General features: G+C 45.7%; 1 protein-coding gene across 1 annotated transcript in view; it reads left to right on the top strand.

Moving 5' to 3' along the window:
- LOC145860419 (uncharacterized) overlaps window positions 1–21289 on the top strand; it is a 38000-nt gene extending 16711 nt beyond the window's left edge. The window contains exons 12-28 of the mRNA XM_082961410.1: window positions 206–853; window positions 911–1301; window positions 1385–1513; window positions 2465–2593; window positions 3191–3319; window positions 4277–4405; window positions 5003–5122; window positions 5720–5848; window positions 6443–6571; window positions 8255–8383; window positions 8981–9109; window positions 10430–10518; window positions 10631–11542; window positions 11717–20198; window positions 20524–20672; window positions 20850–20980; window positions 21073–21289. Coding sequence (XP_082817536.1) covers window positions 206–853; window positions 911–1301; window positions 1385–1513; window positions 2465–2593; window positions 3191–3319; window positions 4277–4405; window positions 5003–5122; window positions 5720–5848; window positions 6443–6571; window positions 8255–8383; window positions 8981–9109; window positions 10430–10518; window positions 10631–11542; window positions 11717–20198; window positions 20524–20672; window positions 20850–20980; window positions 21073–21138 — 12020 coding nt within the window. The 3' untranslated portion in view covers window positions 21139–21289. The remainder of the gene's footprint in view (window positions 1–205; window positions 854–910; window positions 1302–1384; window positions 1514–2464; window positions 2594–3190; window positions 3320–4276; window positions 4406–5002; window positions 5123–5719; window positions 5849–6442; window positions 6572–8254; window positions 8384–8980; window positions 9110–10429; window positions 10519–10630; window positions 11543–11716; window positions 20199–20523; window positions 20673–20849; window positions 20981–21072) is intronic.
- Window positions 21290–22596: the final 1307 nt, after the last annotated feature.

Genomic DNA, 22596 nt, shown 5'->3' with positions numbered 1-22596 from the left:
GCTCCTACAACAAACATTGTTGTTCTTACGACCGCAACAACTGCAGCACCTTCTACAACAACTACAACTTCAGCTCCTACAATAACCACAACAACAGCACCCACTACAACACCTGCAGTTCCTACAACTGTAGCTCCAGCGACCACTACACCTGATGTACTTTCTACAACAATCATAACTACAGCTCCTGCTACAACAACTGTAGCTTCTACGTCAACCACAGCAGCTGTCTCTACGACAACCACCTCAGCTCTAACTAAAACAACTGCTTCTCCAACGACCGCTACAACTCCAGAACCTATTACGACAGAACCTACTCCTACGACTGCTACGACTGCAGAACCTACCACGACAGCAACGGCAGCTCCTACTACAACATCTGCTGTTCTTACGACAGCAACTACTGCAGCAACTTCTACAACAAGTACAACTTCAGCTCCTACGACAACCACAACAACAGCACCCACTACAACACCTGCAGTTCCTACCACTGTAGCTCCAGCGACCACTACACCTGATGTACTTACTACAACAATCACAACTACAGCTCCTGCTACAACACCTGTAGCTTCTACATCAAGCACAGCAGCTGTCTCTACGACAACCACTGCTGTTCTGACTACAACAACTGCTGCTCCAACAACCACTACAACTCCAGAACCTGCTACGACAGAACCTACTCGTACGACTGCAAAGACTGCGGAACCTACCTCAACAACCACTTTAGCTCCTACAACAAACATTGTTGTTCTTACGACCGCAACAACTGCTGCACCTTCTACAACAACTACAACTTCAGCTCCTACGACAACCACAACAACAGCACCCACTACAACACCTGCAGTTCCTGCAAGTGTAGCTCCAGCGACCACTACACCTGATGTACTTACTACAACAATCACAACTACAGCTCCTGCTACAACAACTGTAGAATCTACGTCAACCACAGCAGCTGTCTCTACGCCAACCACTGCAGCTCTTACTACAACAACTGCTGCACCAACAACCACTACAACTCCAGAACCTACTACGACAGAACCTACTCGTACGACTGCAACGACTGCAGAACCTACCACAACAACCACTTTAGCTCCTACAACAAACATTGTTGTTCTTACAACCGCAACAACTGCTGCACCTTCTACAACAACTACAACTTCAGCTCCTACAATAACCACAACAACAGCACCCACTACAACACCTGCAGTTCCTGCAAGTGTAGCTCCAGCGACCACTACACCTGATGTACTTTCTACAACAATCATAACTACAGCTCCTGCTACAACAACTGTAGCTTCTACGTCAACCACAGCAGCTGTCTCTACGACAACCACCTCAGCTCTAACTAAAACAACTGCTTCTCCAACGACCGCTACAACTACAGAACCTGTTACGACAGAACCTACTCCTACGACTGCTACGACTGCAGAACCTACCACGACAGCAACGGCAGCTCCTACTACAACATCTGCTGTTCTTACGACAGCAACTACTGCAGCAACTTCTACAACAAGTACAACTTCAGCTCCTACGACAACCACAACAACAGCACCCACTACAACACCTGCAGTTCCTACCACTGTAGCTCCAGCGACCACTACACCTGATGTACTTACTACAACAATCACAACTACAGCTCCTGCTACAACACCTGTAGCTTCTACATCAAGCACAGCAGCTGTCTCTACGACAACCACTGCTGTTCTGACTACAACAACTGCTGCTCCAACAACCACTACAACTCCAGAACCTACTACGACAGAACCTACTCGTACGACTGCAACAACGGCAGAACCTACCTCAACAACTACTTTAGCTCCTACAACAAACATTGTTGTTCTTACGACCGCAACAACTGCAGCACCTTCTACAACAACTACAACTTCAGCTCCTACAATAACCACAACAACAGCACCCACTACAACACCTGCAGTTCCTACCACTGTAGCTCCAGCGACCACTACACCTGATGTACTTACTACAACAATCACAACTACAGCTCCTGCTACAACAACTGTAGCTTCTACGTCAACCACAGCAGCTGTCTCTACGCCAACCACTGCAGCTCTTACTACAACAACTGCTGCACCAACAACCACTACAACTCCAGAACCTACTACGACAGAACCTACTCGTACGACTGCAACGACTGCAGAACCTACCACAACAACCACTTTAGCTCCTACAACAAACATTGTTGTTCTTACAACTGCAGCACCTTATACAACAACTACAACTTCAGCTCCTACAATAACCACAACAACAGCACCCACTACAACACCTGCAGTTCCTACAACTGTAGCTCCAGCGACCACTACACCTGATGTACTTTCTACAACAATCATAACTACAGCTCCTGCTACAACAACTGTAGCTTCTACGTCAACCACAGCAGCTGTCTCTACGACAACCACCTCAGCTCTAACTAAAACAACTGCTTCTCCAACGACCGCTACAACTCCAGAACCTATTACGACAGAACCTACTCCTACGACTGCTACGACTGCAGAACCTACCACGACAGCAACGGCAGCTCCTACTACAACATCTGCTGTTCTTACGACAGCAACTACTGCAGCACCTTCTACAACAAGTACAACTTCAGCTCCTACGACAACCACAACAACAGCACCCACTACAACACCTGCAGTTCCTACCACTGTAGCTCCAGCGACCACTACACCTGATGTACTTACTACAACAATCATAACTACAGCTCCTGCTACAACAACTGTAGCTTCTACGTCAACCACAGCAGCTGTCTCTACGCCAACCACTGCAGCTCTTACTACAACAACTGCTGCACCAACAACCACTACAACTCCAGAACTTACTACGACAGAACCTACTCGTACGACTGCAACGACTCCAGAACCTACCACAACAACCACTTTAGCTCCTACAACAAACATTGTTGTTCTTACAACCGCAACAACTGCAGCACCTTCTACAACAACTACAACTTCAGCTCCTACAATAACCACAACAACAGCACCCACTACAACACCTGCAGTTCCTACAACTGTAGCTCCAGCGACCACTACACCTGATGTACTTTCTACAACAATCATAACTACAGCTCCAGCTACAACAACTGTAGCTTCTACGTCAACCACAGCAGCTGTCTCAACGACAACCACCTCAGCTCTAACTAAAACAACTGCTTCTCCAACGACCACTACAACTCCAGAACCTATTACGACAGAACCTACTCCTACGACTGCTACGACTGCAGAACCTACCACGACTGCAACGTCAGCTCCTACTACAACATCTGCTGTTCTTACGACAGCAACTACTGCAGCACCTTCTACAACAAGTACAACTTCAGTTCCTACGACAACCACAACAACAGCACCCACTACAACACCTGCAGTTCCTACCACTGTAGCTCCAGCGACCACTACACCTGATGTACTTACTACAACAATCATAACTACAGCTCCTGCTACAACAACTGTAGCTTCTACGTCAACCACAGCAGCTGTCTCTACGCCAACCACTGCAGCTCTTACTACAACAACTGCTGCTCCAACAACCACTACAACTCCAGAACCTGCTACGACAGAACCTACTCGTAAGACTGCAAAGACTGCGGAACCTACCTCAACAACCACTTTAGCTCCTACAACAAACATTGTTGTTCTTACGACCGCAACAACTGCAGCACCTTCTACAACAACTACAACTTCAGCTCCTACGACAACCACAACAGCACCCACTACAACACCTGCAGTTCCTACCACTGTAGCTCCAGCGACCACTACACCTGATGTACTTACTACAACAATCATAACTACAGCTCCTGCTACAACAACTGTAGCTTCTACGTCAACCACAGCAGCTGTCTCTACGCAAACCACTGCAGCTCTTACTACAACAACTGCTGCTCCAACAACCACTACAACTCCAGAACCTGCTACGACAGAACCTACTCGTACGACTGCAAAGACTGCGGAACCTACCTCAACAACCACTTTAGCTCCTACAACAAACATTGTTGTTCTTACGACCGCAACAACTGCAGCACCTTCTACAACAACTACAACTTCAGCTCCTACAATAACCACAACAACAGCACCCACTACAACACCTGCAGTTCCTACAACTGTAGCTCCAGCGACCACTACACCTGATGTACTTTCTACAACAATCATAACTACAGCTCCTGCTACAACAACTGTAGCTTCTACGTCAACCACAGCAGCTGTCTCTACGACAACCACCTCAGCTCTAACTAAAACAACTGCTTCTCCAACGACCGCTACAACTCCAGAACCTATTACGACAGAACCTACTCCTACGACTGCTACGACTGCAGAACCTACCACGACAGCAACGGCAGCTCCTACTACAACATCTGCTGTTCTTACGACAGCAACTACTGCAGCAACTTCTACAACAAGTACAACTTCAGCTCCTACGACAACCACAACAACAGCACCCACTACAACACCTGCAGTTCCTACCACTGTAGCTCCAGCGACCACTACACCTGATGTACTTACTACAACAATCACAACTACAGCTCCTGCTACAACACCTGTAGCTTCTACATCAAGCACAGCAGCTGTCTCTACGACAACCACTGCTGTTCTGACTACAACAACTGCTGCTCCAACAACCACTACAACTCCAGAACCTACTACGACAGAACCTACTCGTACGACTGCAACAACTGCAGAACCTACCTCAACAACTACTTTAGCTCCTACAACAAACATTGTTGTTCTTACGACCGCAACAACTGCAGCACCTTCTACAACAACTACAACTTCAGCACCTACGACAACCACAACAACAGCACACACTACAACGCCTGCAGTTCCTACAACTGTAGCTCCAGCGACCACTACACCTGATGTACTTTCTACAACAATCATAACTACAGCTCCTGCTACAACAACTGTAGCTTCTACGTCAACCACAGCAGCTGTCTCTATGACAACCACCTCAGCTCTAACTAAAACAACTGCTGCTCCAACGACCGCTACAACTCCAGAACCTATTACGACAGAAACTACTCCTACGACTGCAGAACCTACCACGACAGCAACGGCAGCTCCTACTACAACATCTGCTGTTCTTACGACAGCAACTACTGCAGCACCTTCTACAACAAGTACAACTTCAGATCCTACGACAACCACAACAACAGCACCCACTACAACACCTGCAGTTACTACAACTGTAGCTCCAGCGACCACTACACCTGATGTACTTACTACAACAATCATAACTACAGCTCCTGCTACAACAACTGTAGCTTCTACGTCAACCACAGCAGCTGTCTCTACGCCAACCACTGCAGCTCTTACTACAACAACTGCTGCTCCAACAACCAGTACAACTCCAGAACCTACTACGACAGAACCTTCTCGTATGACTGCAACGACTGCAGAAACTACCACAACAACCACTTTAGCTCCTACAACAAACATTGTTGTTCTTACAACCGCAACAACTGCAGCACCTTCTACAACAACTACAACTTCAGCTCCTACAATAACGACAACAACAGCACCCACTACAACACCTGCAGTTCCTACAACTGTAGCTCCAGCGACCACTACACCTGATGTACTTTCTACAACAATCATAACGACAGCTCCTGCTACAACAACTGTAGCTTCTACGTCAACCACATCAGCTGTCTCTACGACAACCACCTCAGCTCTAACTAAAACAACTGCTGCTCCAACGACCGCTACAACTCCAGACCCTATTACGACAGAACCTACTCCTATGACTGCTACGACTGCAGAACCTACCACGACAGCAACGGCAGCTCCTACTACAACATCTGCTGTTCTTACGACAGCAACTACTGCAGCACCTTCTACAACAAGTACAACTTCAGCTCCTACGACAACCACAACAACAGCCCCCACTACAACACCTGCAGTTCCTACAAGTGTAGCTCCAGTGACCAGTACACCTGATGTACTTACTACAACAATCACAACTACAGCTCCTGCTACAACAACTGTAGCTTCTGAGTCAACCACAGCAGCTGTCTCTATGCCAACCACTGCAGCTCTTACTACAACAACTGCTGCTCCAACAACCAGTACAACTCCAGAACCTACTACGACAGAACCTACTCGTACGACTGCAACGACTGCAGAACCTACCACAACAACCACTTTAGCTCCTACAACAAACATTGTTGTTCTTACAACCGCAACATCTGCAGCACCTTCTACAACAACTACAACTTCAGCTCCTACAATAACCACAACTGCACCCACTACAACACCTGCAGTTCCTACAACTGTAGCTCCAGCGACCACTACACCTGATATACTTTCTACAACAATCATAACGACAGCTCCTGCTACAACAACTGTAGCTTCTACGTCAACCACAGCAGCTGTCTCTATGACAACCACCTCAGCTCTAACTAAAACAACTGCTTCTCCAACGACCGCTACAACTCCAGAACCTATTACGACAGAACCTACTCCTACGACTGCTACGACTGCAGAACCTACCACGACAGCAACGGCAGCTCCTACTACAACATCTGCTGTTCTTACGACAGCAACTACTGCAGCACCTTCTACAACAAGTACAACTTCAGTTCCTACGACAACCACAACAACAGCACCCACTACAACACCTGCAGTTCCTACCACTGTAGCTCCAGCGACCACTACACCTGATGTACTTACTACAACAATCATAACTACAGCTCCTGCTACAACAACTGTAGCTTCTACGTCAACCACAGCAGCTGTCTCTACGCCAACCACTGCAGCTCTTACTACAACAACTGCTGCTCCAACAACCACTACAACTCCAGAACCTGCTACGACAGAACCTACTCGTAAGACTGCAAAGACTGCGGAACCTACCTCAACAACCACTTTAGCTCCTACAACAAACATTGTTGTTCTTACGACCGCAACAACTGCAGCACCTTCTACAACAACTACAACTTCAGCTCCTACGACAACCACAACAGCACCCACTACAACACCTGCAGTTCCTACCACTGTAGCTCCAGCGACCACTACACCTGATGTACTTACTACAACAATCATAACTACAGCTCCTGCTACAACAACTGTAGCTTCTACGTCAACCACAGCAGCTGTCTCTACGCCAACCACTGCAGCTCTTACTACAACAACTGCTGATCCAACAACCACTACAACTCCAGAACCTACTACGACAGAACCTACTCGTACGACTGCAAAGACTGCGGAACCTACCTCAACAACCACTTTAGCTCCTACAACAAACATTGTTGTTCTTACGACCGCAACAACTGCAGCACCTTCTACAACAACTACAACTTCAGCTCCTACGACAACCACAACAACAGCACCCACTACAACACCTGCAGTTCCTGCAATTGTAGCTCCAGCGACCACTACACCTGATGTACTTACTACAACAATCACAACTACAGCTCCTGCTACAACAACTGTAGCTTCTACGTCAACCACAGCAGCTGTCTCTACGCCAACCACTGCAGCTCTTACTACAACAACTGCTGCACCAACAACCACTTCAACTCCAGAACCTACTACGACAGAACCTACTCGTACGACTGCAACGACTGCAGAACCTACCACAACAACCACTTTAGCTCCTACAACAAACATTGTTGTTCTTACAACCGCAACAACTGCAGCACCTTCTACAACAACTACAACTTCAGCTCCTACAATAACCACAACAACAGCACCCACTACAACACCTGCAGTTCCTACAACTGTAGCTCCAGCGACCACTACACCTGATGTACTTTCTACAACAATCATAACTACAGCTCCTGCTACAACAACTGTAGCTTCTACGTCAACCACAGCAGCTGTCTCTACGACAACCACCTCAGCTCTAACTAAAACAACTGCTTCTCCAACGACCGCTACAACTCCAGAACCTATTACGACAGAACCTACTCCTACGACTACTACGACTGCAGAACCTACCACGACAGCAACGGCAGCTCCTACTACAACATCTGCTGTTCTTACGACAGCAACAACTGCAGCACCTTCTACAACAAGTACAACTTCAGCTCCTACAATAACCACAACAACAGCACCCACTACAACACCTGCAGTTCCTACAACTGTAGCTCCAGCGACCACTACACCTGATGTACTTTCTACAACAATCATAACTACAGCTCCTGCTACAACAACTGTAGCTTCTACGTCAACCACAGCAGCTGTCTCTACGACAACCACCTCAGCTCTAACTAAAACAACTGCTGCTCCAACGACCGCTACAACTCCAGAACCTATTACGACAGAACCTACTCCTACGACTACTACGACTGCAGAACCTACCACGACAGCAACGGCAGCTCCTACTACAACATCTGCTGTTCTTACGACAGCAACTACTGCAGCACCTTCTACAACAAGTACAACTTCAGCTCCTACGACAACCACAACAACAGCACCCACTACAACACCTGCAGTTCCTACCACTGTAGCTCCAGCGACCACTACACCTGATGTACTTACTACAACAATCATAACTACAGCTCCTGCTACAACAACTGTAGCTTCTACGTCAACCACAGCAGCTGTCTCTACGCCAACCACTGCAGCTCTTACTACAACAACTGCTGCACCAACAACCACTACAACTCCAGAACCTACTACGACAGAACCTACTCGTACGACTGCAACGACTGCAGAACCTACCACAACAACCACTTTAGCTCCTACAACAAACATTGTTGTTCTTACAACCGCAACAACTGCAGCACCTTCTACAACAACTACAACTTCAGCTCCTACAATAACCACAACAACAGCACCCACTACAACACCTGCAGTTCCTACAACTGTAGCTCCAGCGACCACTACACCTGATGTACTTTCTACAACAATCATAACTACAGCTCCAGCTACAACAACTGTAGCTTCTAAGTCAACCACAGCAGCTGTCTCTACGACAACCACCTCAGCTCTAACTAAAACAACTGCTTCTCCAACGACCGCTACAACTCCAGAACCTATTACGACAGAACCTACTCCTACGACTGCTACGACTGCAGAACCTACCACGACAGCAACGGCAGCTCCTACTACAACATCTGCTGTTCTTACGACAGCAACTACTGCAGCACCTTCTACAACAAGTACAACTTCAGTTCCTACGACAACCACAACAACAGCACCCACTACAACACCTGCAGTTCCTACCACTGTAGCTCCAGCGACCACTACACCTGATGTACTTACTACAACAATCATAACTACAGCTCCTGCTACAACAACTGTAGCTTCTACGTCAACCACAGCAGCTGTCTCTACGCCAACCACTGCAGCTCTTACTACAACAACTGCTGCTCCAACAACCACTACAACTCCAGAACCTGCTACGACAGAACCTACTCGTAAGACTGCAAAGACTGCGGAACCTACCTCAACAACCACTTTAGCTCCTACAACAAACATTGTTGTTCTTACGACCGCAACAACTGCAGCACCTTCTACAACAACTACAACTTCAGCTCCTACGATAACCACAACAGCACCCACTACAACACCTGCAGTTCCTACCACTGTAGCTCCAGCGACCACTACACCTGATGTACTTACTACAACAATCATAACTACAGCTCCTGCTACAACAACTGTAGCTTCTACGTCAACCACAGCAGCTGTCTCTACGCCAACCACTGCAGCTCTTACTACAACAACTGCTGCTCCAACAACCACTACAACTCCAGAACCTACTACGACAGAACCTACTCGTACGACTGCAACGACTGCAGAACCTACCACAACAACCACTTTAGCTCCTACAACAAACATTGTTGTTCTTACAACCGCAACAACTGCAGCACCTTCTACAACAACTACAACTTCAGCTCCTACAATAACCACAACAACAGCACCCACTACAACACCTGCAGTTCCTACAACTGTAGCTCCAGCGACCACTACACCTGATGTACTTACTACAACAATCACAACTACAGCTCCTGCTACAACAACTGTAGCTTCTACGTCAACCACAGCAGCTGTCTCTACGCCAACCACTGCAGCTCTTACTACAACAACTGCTGCACCAACAACCACTTCAACTCCAGAACCTACTACGACAGAACCTACTCGTACGACTGCAACGACTGCAGAACCTACCACAACAACCACTTTAGCTCCTACAACAAACATTGTTGTTCTTACAACCGCAACAACTGCAGCACCTTCTACAACAACTACAACTTCAGCTCCTACAATAACCACAACAACAGCACCCACTACAACACCTGCAGTTCCTACAACTGTAGCTCCAGCGACCACTACACCTGATGTACTTTCTACAACAATCATAACTACAGCTCCTGCTACAACAACTGTAGCTTCTACGTCAACCACAGCAGCTGTCTCTACGACAACCACCTCAGCTCTAACTAAAACAACTGCTGCTCCAACGACCGCTACAACTCCAGAACCTATTACGACAGAACCTACTCCTACGACTACTACGACTGCAGAACCTACCACGACAGCAACGGCAGCTCCTACTACAACATCTGCTGTTCTTACGACAGCAACTACTGCAGCACCTTCTACAACAAGTACAACTTCAGCTCCTACGACAACCACAACAACAGCACCCACTACAACACCTGCAGTTCCTACCACTGTAGCTCCAGCGACCACTACACCTGATGTACTTACTACAACAATCATAACTACAGCTCCTGCTACAACAACTGTAGCTTCTACGTCAACCACAGCAGCTGTCTCTACGCCAACCACTGCAGCTCTTACTACAACAACTGCTGCTCCAACAACCACTACAACTCCAGAACCTGCTACGACAGAACCTTCTCGTATGACTGCAACGACTGCGGAACCTACCTCAACAACCACTTTAGCTCCTACAACAAACATTGTTGTTCTTACGACCGCAACAACTGCAGCACCTTCTACAACAACTACAACTTCAGCTCCTACGACAACCACAACAACAGCACCCACTACAACGCCTGCAGTTCCTACAACTGTAGCTCCAGCGACCACTACACCTGATGTACTTACTACAACAATCATAACTACAGCTCCTGCTACAACAACTGTAGCTTCTACGTCAACCACAGCAGCTGTCTCTACGCCAACCACCTCAGCTCTAACTACAACAACTGCTGCTCCAACGACCGCTACAACTCCAGAACCTACTACGACAGAACCTACTCGTACGACTGCTACGACTGCAGAACCTACCACGACAGCCACGGCAGCTCCTACTACAACATCTGCTGTTCTTACGACAGCAACTACTGCAGCACCTTCTACAACAAGTACAACTTCAGCTCCTACGACAACCACAACAACAGCACCCACTACAACACCTGCAGTTCCTACCACTGTAGCTCCAGCGACCACTACACCTGATGTACTTACTACAACAATCACAACTACAGCTCCTGCTACACCAACTGTAGCTTCTACGTCAACCACAGCAGCTGTCTCTACGCCAACCACTGCAGCTCTTACTACAACAACTGCTGCTCCAACAACCACTACAACTCCAGAACCTGCTACGACAGAACCTACTCGTAAGACTGCAAAGACTGCGGAACCTACCTCAACAACCACTTTAGCTCCTACAACAAACATTGTTGTTCTTACGACCGCAACAACTGCAGCACCTTCTACAACAACTACAACTTCAGCTCCTACGACAACCACAACAGCACCCACTACAACACCTGCAGTTCCTACCACTGTAGCTCCAGCGACCACTACACCTGATGTACTTACTACAACAATCATAACTACAGCTCCTGCTACAACAACTGTAGCTTCTACGTCAACCACAGCAGCTGTCTCTACGCCAACCACTGCAGCTCTTACTACAACAACTGCTGCTCCAACAACCACTACAACTCCAGAACCTGCTACGACAGAACCTACTCGTACGACTGCAAAGACTGCGGAACCTACCTCAACAACCACTTTAGCTCCTACAACAAACATTGTTGTTCTTACGACCGCAACAACTGCAGCACCTTCTACAACAACTACAACTTCAGCTCCTACGACAACCACAACAACAGCACCCACTACAACACCTGCAGTTCCTGCAAGTGTAGCTCCAGCGACCACTACACCTGATGTACCTACTACAACAATCACAACTACAGCTCCTGCTACAACAACTGTAGCTTCTACGTCAACCACAGCAGCTGTCTCTACGCCAACCACTGCTGCTCTTACTACAACAACTGCTGCACCAACAACCACTACAACTCCAGAACCTACTACGACAGAACCTACTCGTACGACTGCAACAACTGCAGAACCTACCTCAACAATTACTTTAGCTCCTACAACAAACATTGTTGTTCTTACGACCGCAACAACTGCAGCACCTTCTACAACAACTACAACTTCAGCACCTACGACAACCACAACAACAGCACCCACTACAACGCCTGCAGTTCCTACAACTGTAGCTCCAGCGACCACTACACCTGATGTACTTACTACAACAATCATAACTACAGCTCCTGCTACAACAACTGTAGCTTCTACGTCAACCACAGCAGCTGTCTCTACGCCAACCACTGCAGCTCTTACTACAACAACTGCTGCACCAACAACCACTTCAACTCCAGAACCTACTACGACAGAACCTACTCGTACGACTGCAACGACTGCAGAACCTACCACAACAACCACTTTAGCTCCTACAACAAACATTGTTGTTCTTACAACCGCAACAACTGCAGCACCTTCTACAACAACTACAACTTCAGCTCCTACAATAACCACAACAACAGCACCCACTACAACACCTGCAGTTCCTACAACTGTAGCTCCAGCGACCACTACACCTGATGTACTTTCTACAACAATCATAACTACAGCTCCTGCTACAACAACTGTAGCTTCTACGTCAACCACAGCAGCTGTCTCTACGACAACCACCTCAGCTCTAACTAAAACAACTGCTTCTCCAACGACCGCTACAACTCCAGAACCTATTACGACAGAACCTACTCCTACGACTGCTACGACTGCAGAACCTACCACGACAGCAACGGCAGCTCCTACTACAACATCTGCAGCAACTTCTACAACAAGTACAACTTCAGCTCCTACGACAACCAGAACAACAGCACCCACTACAACACCTGCAGTTCCTACCACTGTAGCTCCAGCGACCACTACACCTGATGTACTTACTACAACAATCACAACTACAGCTCCTGCTACAACACCTGTAGCTTCTACATCAAGCACAGCAGCTGTCTCTACGACAACCACTGCTGTTCTGACTACAACAACTGCTGCTCCAACAACCACTACAACTCCAGAACCTACTACGACAGAACCTACTCGTACGACTGCAACAACTGCAGAACCTACCTCAACAATTACTTTAGCTCCTACAACAAACATTGTTGTTCTTACGACCGCAACAACTGCAGCACCTTCTACAACAACTACAACTTCAGCACCTACGACAACCACAACAACAGCACCCACTACAACGCCTGCAGTTCCTACAACTGTAGCTCCAGCGACCACTACACCTGATGTACTTTCTACAACAATCATAACTACAGCTCCTGCTACAACAACTGTAGCTTCTACGTCAACCGCAGCAGCTGTCTCTATGACAACCACCTCAGCTCTAACTAAAACAACTGCTGCTCCAACGACCGCTACAACTCCAGAACCTATTACGACAGAACCTACTCCTACGACTGCAGAACCTACCACGACAGCAACGGCAGCTCCTACTACAACATCTGCTGTTCTTACGACAGCAACTACTGCAGCACCTTCTACAACAAGTACAACTTCAGATCCTACGACAACCACAACAACAGCACCCACTACAACACCTGCATTTACTACAACTGTAGCTCCAGCGACCACTACACCTGATGTACTTACTACAACAATCATAACTACAGCTCCTGCTACAACAACTGTAGCTTCTACGTCAACCACAGCAGCTGTCTCTACGCCAACCACTGCAGCTCTTACTACAACAACTGCTGCTCCAACAACCAGTACAACTCCAGAACCTACTACGACAGAACCTTCTCGTATGACTGCAACGACTGCAGAAACTACCACAACAACCACTTTAGCTCCTACAACAAACATTGTTGTTCTTACAACCGCAACAACTGCAGCACCTTCTACAACAACTACAACTTCAGCTCCTACAATAACCACAACAACAGCACCCACTACAACACCTGCAGTTCCTACAACTGTAGCTCCAGCGACCACTACACCTGATGTACTTTCTACAACAATCATAACGACAGCTCCTGCTACAACAACTGTAGCTTCTACGTCAACCACAGCAGCTGTCTCTACGACAACCACCTCAGCTCTAACTAAAACAACTTCTGCTCCAACGACCGCTACAACTCCAGAACCTATTACGACAGAACCTACTCCTATGACTGCTACGACTGCAGAACCTACCACGACAGCAACGGCAGCTCCTACTACAACATCTGCTGTTCTTACGACAGCAACTACTACGGCACCTTCTACAACAAGTACAACTTTAGCTCCTACGACAACCACAACAGCACCCACTACAACACCTGCAGTTCCTACAAGTGTAGCTCCAGCGAATACTTCACCCGATTTAGTTACTACAACAATCATCACTACAGCTCCTGCTACAACAACTGTAGCTTCTACGTCAACCACAGCAGCTGTCTCTACGACAACCACCTCAGCTCTAACTAAAACAACTGCTGCTCCAACGACCGCTACAACTCCAGACCCTATTACGACAGAACCTACTCCTATGACTGCTACGACTGCAGAACCTACCATGACAGCAACGGCAGCTCCTACTACAACATCTGCTGTTCTTACGACAGCAACTACTGCAGCACCTTCTACAACAAGTACAACTTCATCTCCTACGACAACCACAACAACAGCCCCCACTACAACACCTGCAGTTCCTACAAGTGTAGGTCCAGTGACCAGTACACCTGATGTACTTACTACAACAATCACAACTACAGCTCCTGCTACAACAACTGTAGCTTCTGAGTCAACCACAGCAGCTGTCTCTACGCCAACCACTGCAGCTCTTACTACAACAACTGCTGCTCCAACAACCAGTACAACTCCAGAACCTACTACGACAGAACCTACTCGTACGACTGCAACGACTGCAGAACCTACCACAACAACCACTTTAGCTCCTACAACAAACATTGTTGTTCTTACAACCGCAACATCTGCAGCACCTTCTACAACAACTACAACTTCAGCTCCTACAATAACCACAACTGCACCCACTACAACACCTGCAGTTCCTACAACTGTAGCTCCAGCGACCACTACACCTGATGTACTTTCTACAACAATCATAACGACAGCTCCTGCTACAACAACTGTAGCTTCTACGTCAACCACAGCAGCTGTCTCTACGACAAACACCTCAGCTCTAACTAAAACAACTTCTGCTCCAACGACCGCTACAACTCCAGAAACTATTACGACAGAACCTACTCCTATGACTGCTACGACTGCAGAACCTACCACGACAGCAACGGCAGCTCCTACTACAACATCTGCTGTTCTTAGGACAGCAGCTACTACAGCACCTTCTACAACAAGTACAACTTCAGCTCCTACGACAACCACAACAACAGCACCCACTACAACACCTGCAGTTCCTACAAGTGTAGCTCCAGCTAATACTTCACCCGATTTACTAACTACAACAATCACAACTACAGCTCCTGCTACAACACCTGTAGCTTCTACATCAAGCACAGCAGCTGTCTCTACGACAACCACTGCTGCTCTGACTACAACAACTGCTGCTCCAACAAACACTACAACTCCAGAACCTACTACGACAGAACCTACTCGTACGACTGCAACAACTGCAGAACCTACCTCAACAACCACTTTACCTCCTACAACAAACATTGTTGTTCTTACGACCGCAACAACTGCAGCACCTTCTACAACAACTCCAACTTCAGCTCCTACGATAACCACAACAACAGCACCCACTACAACACCTGCAGTTCCTACAACTGTAGCTCCAGCGACCACTACACCTGATTTACTTTTTACAACAATCATAACTACAGCTCCTGCTACAACAACTGTAGCTTCTACGTCAACCACAGCAGCTGTCTCTACCCCAACCACTGCAGCTCTTACTACAACAACTGCTGCTCCAACAACCACTACAACTCCAGAACCTGCTATGACAGAACCTACTCGTACGACTGCAAAGACTCAGGAACCTACCTCAACAACCACTTTAGCTCCTACAACAAACATTGTTGTTCTTACAACCGCAACAACTGCAGCACCTTCTACAACAACTACAACACCTTCTACAACAACTACAACTTCAGCTCCTACAATAACCACAACAACAGCACCCACTACAACACCTGCAGTTCCTACAACTGTAGCTCCAGCGACCATTACACCTGATGTACTTTCTACAACAATCATAACTACAGCTCCTGCTACAACAACTGTAGCTTCTACGTCAACCACAGCAGCTGTCTCTACGACAACCACCTCAGCTCTAACTAAAACAACTTCTGCTCCAACGACCGCTACAACTCCAGAACCTATTACGACAGAACCTACTCCTATGACTGCTACGACTGCAGAACCTACCACGACAGCAACGGCAGCTCCTACTACAACATCTGCTGTTCTTACGACAGCAACTACTACAGCACCTTCTACAACAAGTACAACATCAGCTCCTACGACAACCACAACAACAGCACCCACTACAACACCTGCAGTTCCTACAACTGTAGCTCCAGCTAATACTTCACCCAATTTACTTACTACAACAATCATAACTACAGCTCCTGCTACAACAACTTTAGCTTCTACGTCAACCACAGCAGCTGTGTCTACGCCAACCACTGCAGCTCTTACTACAACAACTGCTGCTCCAACAACCACTACAATTCCAGAACCTGCTACGACAGAACCTACTCGTACGACTGCAACGACTGCGGAACCTACCTCAACAAACACTTTAGCTCCTACAACAAACATTGTTGTTCTTACGACCGCAACAACTGCAGCACCTTCTACTACAACTACAACTTCTGCTCCTACAACAACCACAACAACAGCACCCACTACAACACCTGCACTTACTGCAAGTGTAGCTCCAGCAACCACTACACCTGATGTACTTACTACAACAATCACAACTACAACTCCTGCTACAACAACTGTAGCTTCTACGTCAACCACAGCAGCTGTCTCTACGATAACAACTGCAGCTCTAACAAAAACAACTGCTGCTCCAACGACCACTACATCTCCAGAACCTACTCCGACAGAACCTACTCCTACGACTGCTACGACTGCAGAACCTACCACGACAGCCACTGCAGCTCCTACTACAGCATCTGCTGTTCTTACGACCGCAGCGAATGCAGCACCTTCTAAAATCATTTCAACTTTAGCTCCTACGACAACCACAACAACAGCACCGACTACAACACCAGTAGTTCCTACAACTCTAGCTGCCACGACCACTACACCTGCTTTACTTACTACAACAATCACAACTACAGCTCCTGCTACAACAGCTGTAGCTTCTACGTCAACCACAGCAGCTGTCTCTACGACAACCACTGCAGCTCTAACTAAAACAACTGCTGCTCCAACGACCGCTACAACTCCAGAACCTATTACGACTAAACCTACTCCTACAACTGCTATGACTGCAGAACCTACCACGACAGCAACGGCAGCTCCTACTACAACATCTGCTGTTCTTACGACAGCAACTACTGCAGCACCTTCTACAACAACTACAACTTCAGCTCCTACGACAACCACAACAACAGCACCCACTACAACACCTGCAGTTCCTACAACTGTAGCTCCAGCGACCACTACACCTGATGTACTTACTACAACAATCACAACTACAGCTCCTGCTACAACAACTCTAGCTTCTACATCAACCACAGCAGCTGTCTCTACGACAACCACTGCAGCTCTAACTAAAACAACTGCTGCTCCAACGACCACTACAACTCCAGAACCTATTACGACAGAACCTACTCCTACGACTGCTACGACTGCAGAACCTACCACGACAGCAACGGCAGCTCCTACTACAATATCTGCTGTTCTTACAACAGCAACTACTGCAGCACCTTCTACAACAACTACAACTTCAGCTCCTACGACAACCACAATAACAGCACCCACTACAACACCTTCAGTTCCTACAAGTGTAGCTCCAGCTAATTCTTCACCCGATTTACTTACTACAACAATCACAACTACAGCTCCTGCTACAACACCTGTAGCTTCTACGTCAAGCACAGCAGCTGTCTCTACGACAACCACTGCTGCTCTTACTACAACAACTGCTGCTCCAACAACTACTACAACTTCAGAACCTACTACGACAGAACCTACTCGTACGACTGCAACGACTGCAGAACCTACCACAACATTGAATGCAGCACCTTCTAAAATAACTACAACTTTAGCTCCTACGACAACCACAACAACTGCACCTACTACAACACCTGCAGTTCCTACAACTGTAGCTCCCACGACCACTACACCTGCTTTACTTACTACTCCTATCTCAACTTCAGCTCCTGCTATAACAACTGTAGCTTCTACGGCAACCACAGCAGCTGCCTCTACGACAACCACTGCAGATCTAACTACAACAAGTGCTGCTGCTACGACGACTACAACTACAGAATCTACTGCCACAGTACCCACTCATATGACTGCTATAACTGCAGATATTACCAGATCAACAACTGCAGTAGCTGCTACAACAACTGCAACTTCAGCTCCAACGACAGCCACAACAACAGCACCTACTACAGCACCTGCAGTTCCTACAACTGTAGCTCCTATGACCACTACACCTGCAGTACCTACTGCAATAATTATAACTACAGCTCCTGCTACAACATCTGTAGCTTCTATGTCAACCACAGCAGCTGCCCTTATCACAACCACTGCAGCTCCTTTGACAACTACAGCTCTTACGAAAACAACTGTAACTCATATGACAACTGTAGCACCTATTTTGACAACTACAACTGAAGCTACAACAACAACCACAATTACAGCAGCTAGTACAACACCTGCAGTTCCTATAACAAGTGCCGCTTCTACAACAACTGCAGCTTCTACAACTTCTGCAGGTCCAACGTCAACTGCAGCTCTTACGACAACTACTGTAGGTCCTGCAACCAATACAACTGGAGCTCCTGCAACAACTGCAACCACAGCTCCTACTACAATAAATGTAGCTCGTACAACATCAACTGTAGCTCCTACGGTTTCTGCGATTGCTGAACATACGACGACAACTCTACCTCCTACGACAACACCTGTAGCTGCTACCACAATAACTGTAGATCTTTCAAATACTACAACAGCAGTAACTACAACAAAACCCACAACTACAGCTCTTACTACAATAAATGTTGCTCCTACGACAACCACAACAACAGCCCCTACAACAACCAGTTCTGCTCTTACTACAACAACTGTGGGTTCAACAATCACTACAACTGCAGCATCTCCTACAACAACCACAACAGCAGCACCTACAACAACAACAGGAGCTTTTACAACAACTGAACATCCTACGTCAATAAATGTAGCTCCTATAACCACTACACCTGCAGTACCTACCACAACATCGGTAGCTTCTATGCCCACTACAACAGCAGCACCTACAATGACAACTGTATCTCCTACAACAACAACTGTAGCTCTTATGACCAATACAAATGCTGCACCAACTACGACAACTGCCGCTCTTACTACAACCACAACTACAGCTTTTACAGGAACTACCACTGTCCCTACTACCACCAGCACCATAGAAGCTCCTACTACCACAACTATACTGGCAGCTCCTATATCCACCACAACTGAAGCTTCTACGACGACAACCAAAACTTCACCTGCAATAATGACAACTACAAATACATCTCCAACAATCGCAACTCCAGCTCTTAAAACCACCACCATAAATGTTGCTTCTATTACAACAATTAATACTGCAGGTCCTACAACCACCACCACAACTGGTAGTTCTCATCCTACAACAACGACTACAACTGCAGCACCTACAAGTACAACCACAATTGTACTTCCTAACTCGGCATCCAGAACTGCAACTTATAACTCAACTTCTATGGCTTCAGTGACATCAACAACTAGGTATGCAAGATAATTTAGCATAATTAATTCATACAATTCAATTAACACTTTGTCAATCAAGGAACTTTTGCAACAATGAACCATGTAAATCCATGCTTGTGTCGTGAAATACTAATGTTTTCATAAAAGCATCCAAAATGTCAACCTTTCTTTAGAAAAGCACTTTGAGTACATCAATCGGTCAAAAGGCGCAATATAAATCCAATTCATTACTATTAATGTGCTTGCTGAAGGCAAGACAACTAGATTTCTTACATACTTTTTCTAATTATTTTAACATTTATTTAGAAAATATAATTTTCCATGTATTATTATTTTCTCTTAGATTCGGCATAGTGGGGGTTTTTGTTAAACTGATATTCAAGGTCAAAATGCCAGTCCCCACTGAGGATGATGTCCTTGGTGCCGTCAAGAATCAACTGTCTCCTCAATTCACGACCACTCAAACCACCTTCCAGAATGCAACTTATATCAGTGAGTCCAACAAATTAGGCTTCATGAAGACATTTATTTCCACTCTATAAAAAAATGTCTTACTAAGTAAACATGCAACTGCTCCTGCAATCTAAATACTTCTTGAATGTTTTTTAATGTTGTTGAAACTCCTAAATTGTAGCAGTTCATTTTATAATTTTTTTTGTGTGCTCACAGAACTTACAGATACTTCATTTGCCATCGTCCTTGGTTTCAAAATAACCAATGTAACCCAGGAGTCTCTAAGTAATAGACTCACACTCACCAATGAGACCGAAACCCAGATACAGGATTCAATTAACATACTAGTAAGATACTGTACTTCTATACATAAGATACATCCATGGTCATGTTCAGGTCATGATAGTAATTGACAACTTGATGTTTTGTCCCCTTTTAGCTCCATAAGGTTCTCAGTGAACCAGATGGCAAACAGTTTAAATTTCCCAACGCCAACTTCATGTAAGTACAATGTCATAACCTTGAACCAACCCATCTTTCTCAACTGCACTCTTTAGAATTTCTGCAGATTTCATTTAGCTTGGTACAGCTAAACAGGATGAAGGGAACATGTTTAACTCTCACACAAAACCCATTTTTACATCCACAGTGACGATGGCACTGAAATCACGGCAAACGTGACGTATGTATACAAAGAGGAAGATGTCAACCAGCCTAGTAGTTTTCTACAGGAAGTCTTAAAAGTCTCAGGTATGCTGCTTTTGTTACCATACGGTTGTCATTTCTATGTTTTTTTTATGACAGTGAGTTATCAAACACCATGTAATGTGTATAATACTCAATCTCGAAAACACTTATATATCTATGTTATGTGACATATTACAAGTTTATAATCCCTCTAAAATGTATTTTCATTTCTATTCTAGGTCTCCTGACCGCCACTGTTGCCCCAACAACAACTATCAGCAACACACCACTTCCTACCCTTTTGACTTCAGTGACATCAACAACTAGGTAAGCAAGATCATTTATTATAATTATTTCATACAATTGAATTAACACTTTGTCAATCAAGGAACCTTTGCAACAATGAACCATGTATATCCATGCTTGTGTCGTTAACTACTGATGTTTTTAATAAAAGCATCCAAAATGTCAACCTTTCTTTAGGAAAGCTCTTTGAGTACATCAATCGGTCAAAAGGCGCAATATAAATCCAATCCATTATTATTAATGTGCTTGCTGAAGGCAAGACCACTAGATTTAAGACATACTTTTTCAAATTATTTTAACATTTTCTAAACTTTCTAAACTAAAACAATTTAAATGAGTATAAATTAGCATATAATATCCCACCAAAAATAATAGTGACTCTTGAACCGTTCAAGCTAGAGAGACCGAACCAACTTTCATATGTTCATGCTATCCTATCCTATCCATCAATCAATCTTTCCATCTACCTACTTTTTCCAATTATATCCAGTCACTACTATTACTCTTGCAGTGACTGCCACTACTATAACTTATTTTACAACCATGAATACTTTAAGACAAGCTAGCAAGCACACACATTTTCTTTAGGAAATGTAATTTTCCATGTATTATTATTTTCTCTTAGATTCGGCACAGTGGTTTTTTTTGTTAAACTGATATTCAAGGTCAAAACACCAGTCCCCACTGAGGATGATGTCCTTGCTGCCGTCAAGAAGCAACTGTCTCCTCAATCCAAAACCACTCAAACCACCTTCCAGACTGCAACTTATATCAGTGAGTTCAACAAATTATGCTTCATGAAGACATTTATCTCCACTCTATAAAATAATTTGTTAATAAGTAAACATTCCTGCAATCTAAATACTTCTTGAATGTTTTTTAATGTTGTTGAATCTCCTAAATTGTAGCAGTTCATTTGATCCGTTGCTATAGTGACCATTTTTTTGTGTGCTCACAGAACTTACAGATA

Source organism: Salmo salar, chromosome 14 (genome assembly GCF_965601325.2).
Source record: "Salmo salar chromosome 14, fSalSal1, whole genome shotgun sequence".
In the NCBI taxonomy this organism is placed as follows: domain Eukaryota; kingdom Metazoa; phylum Chordata; class Actinopteri; order Salmoniformes; family Salmonidae; genus Salmo; species Salmo salar.
This window is presented reverse-complemented; position numbering and strand designations above follow the sequence as displayed.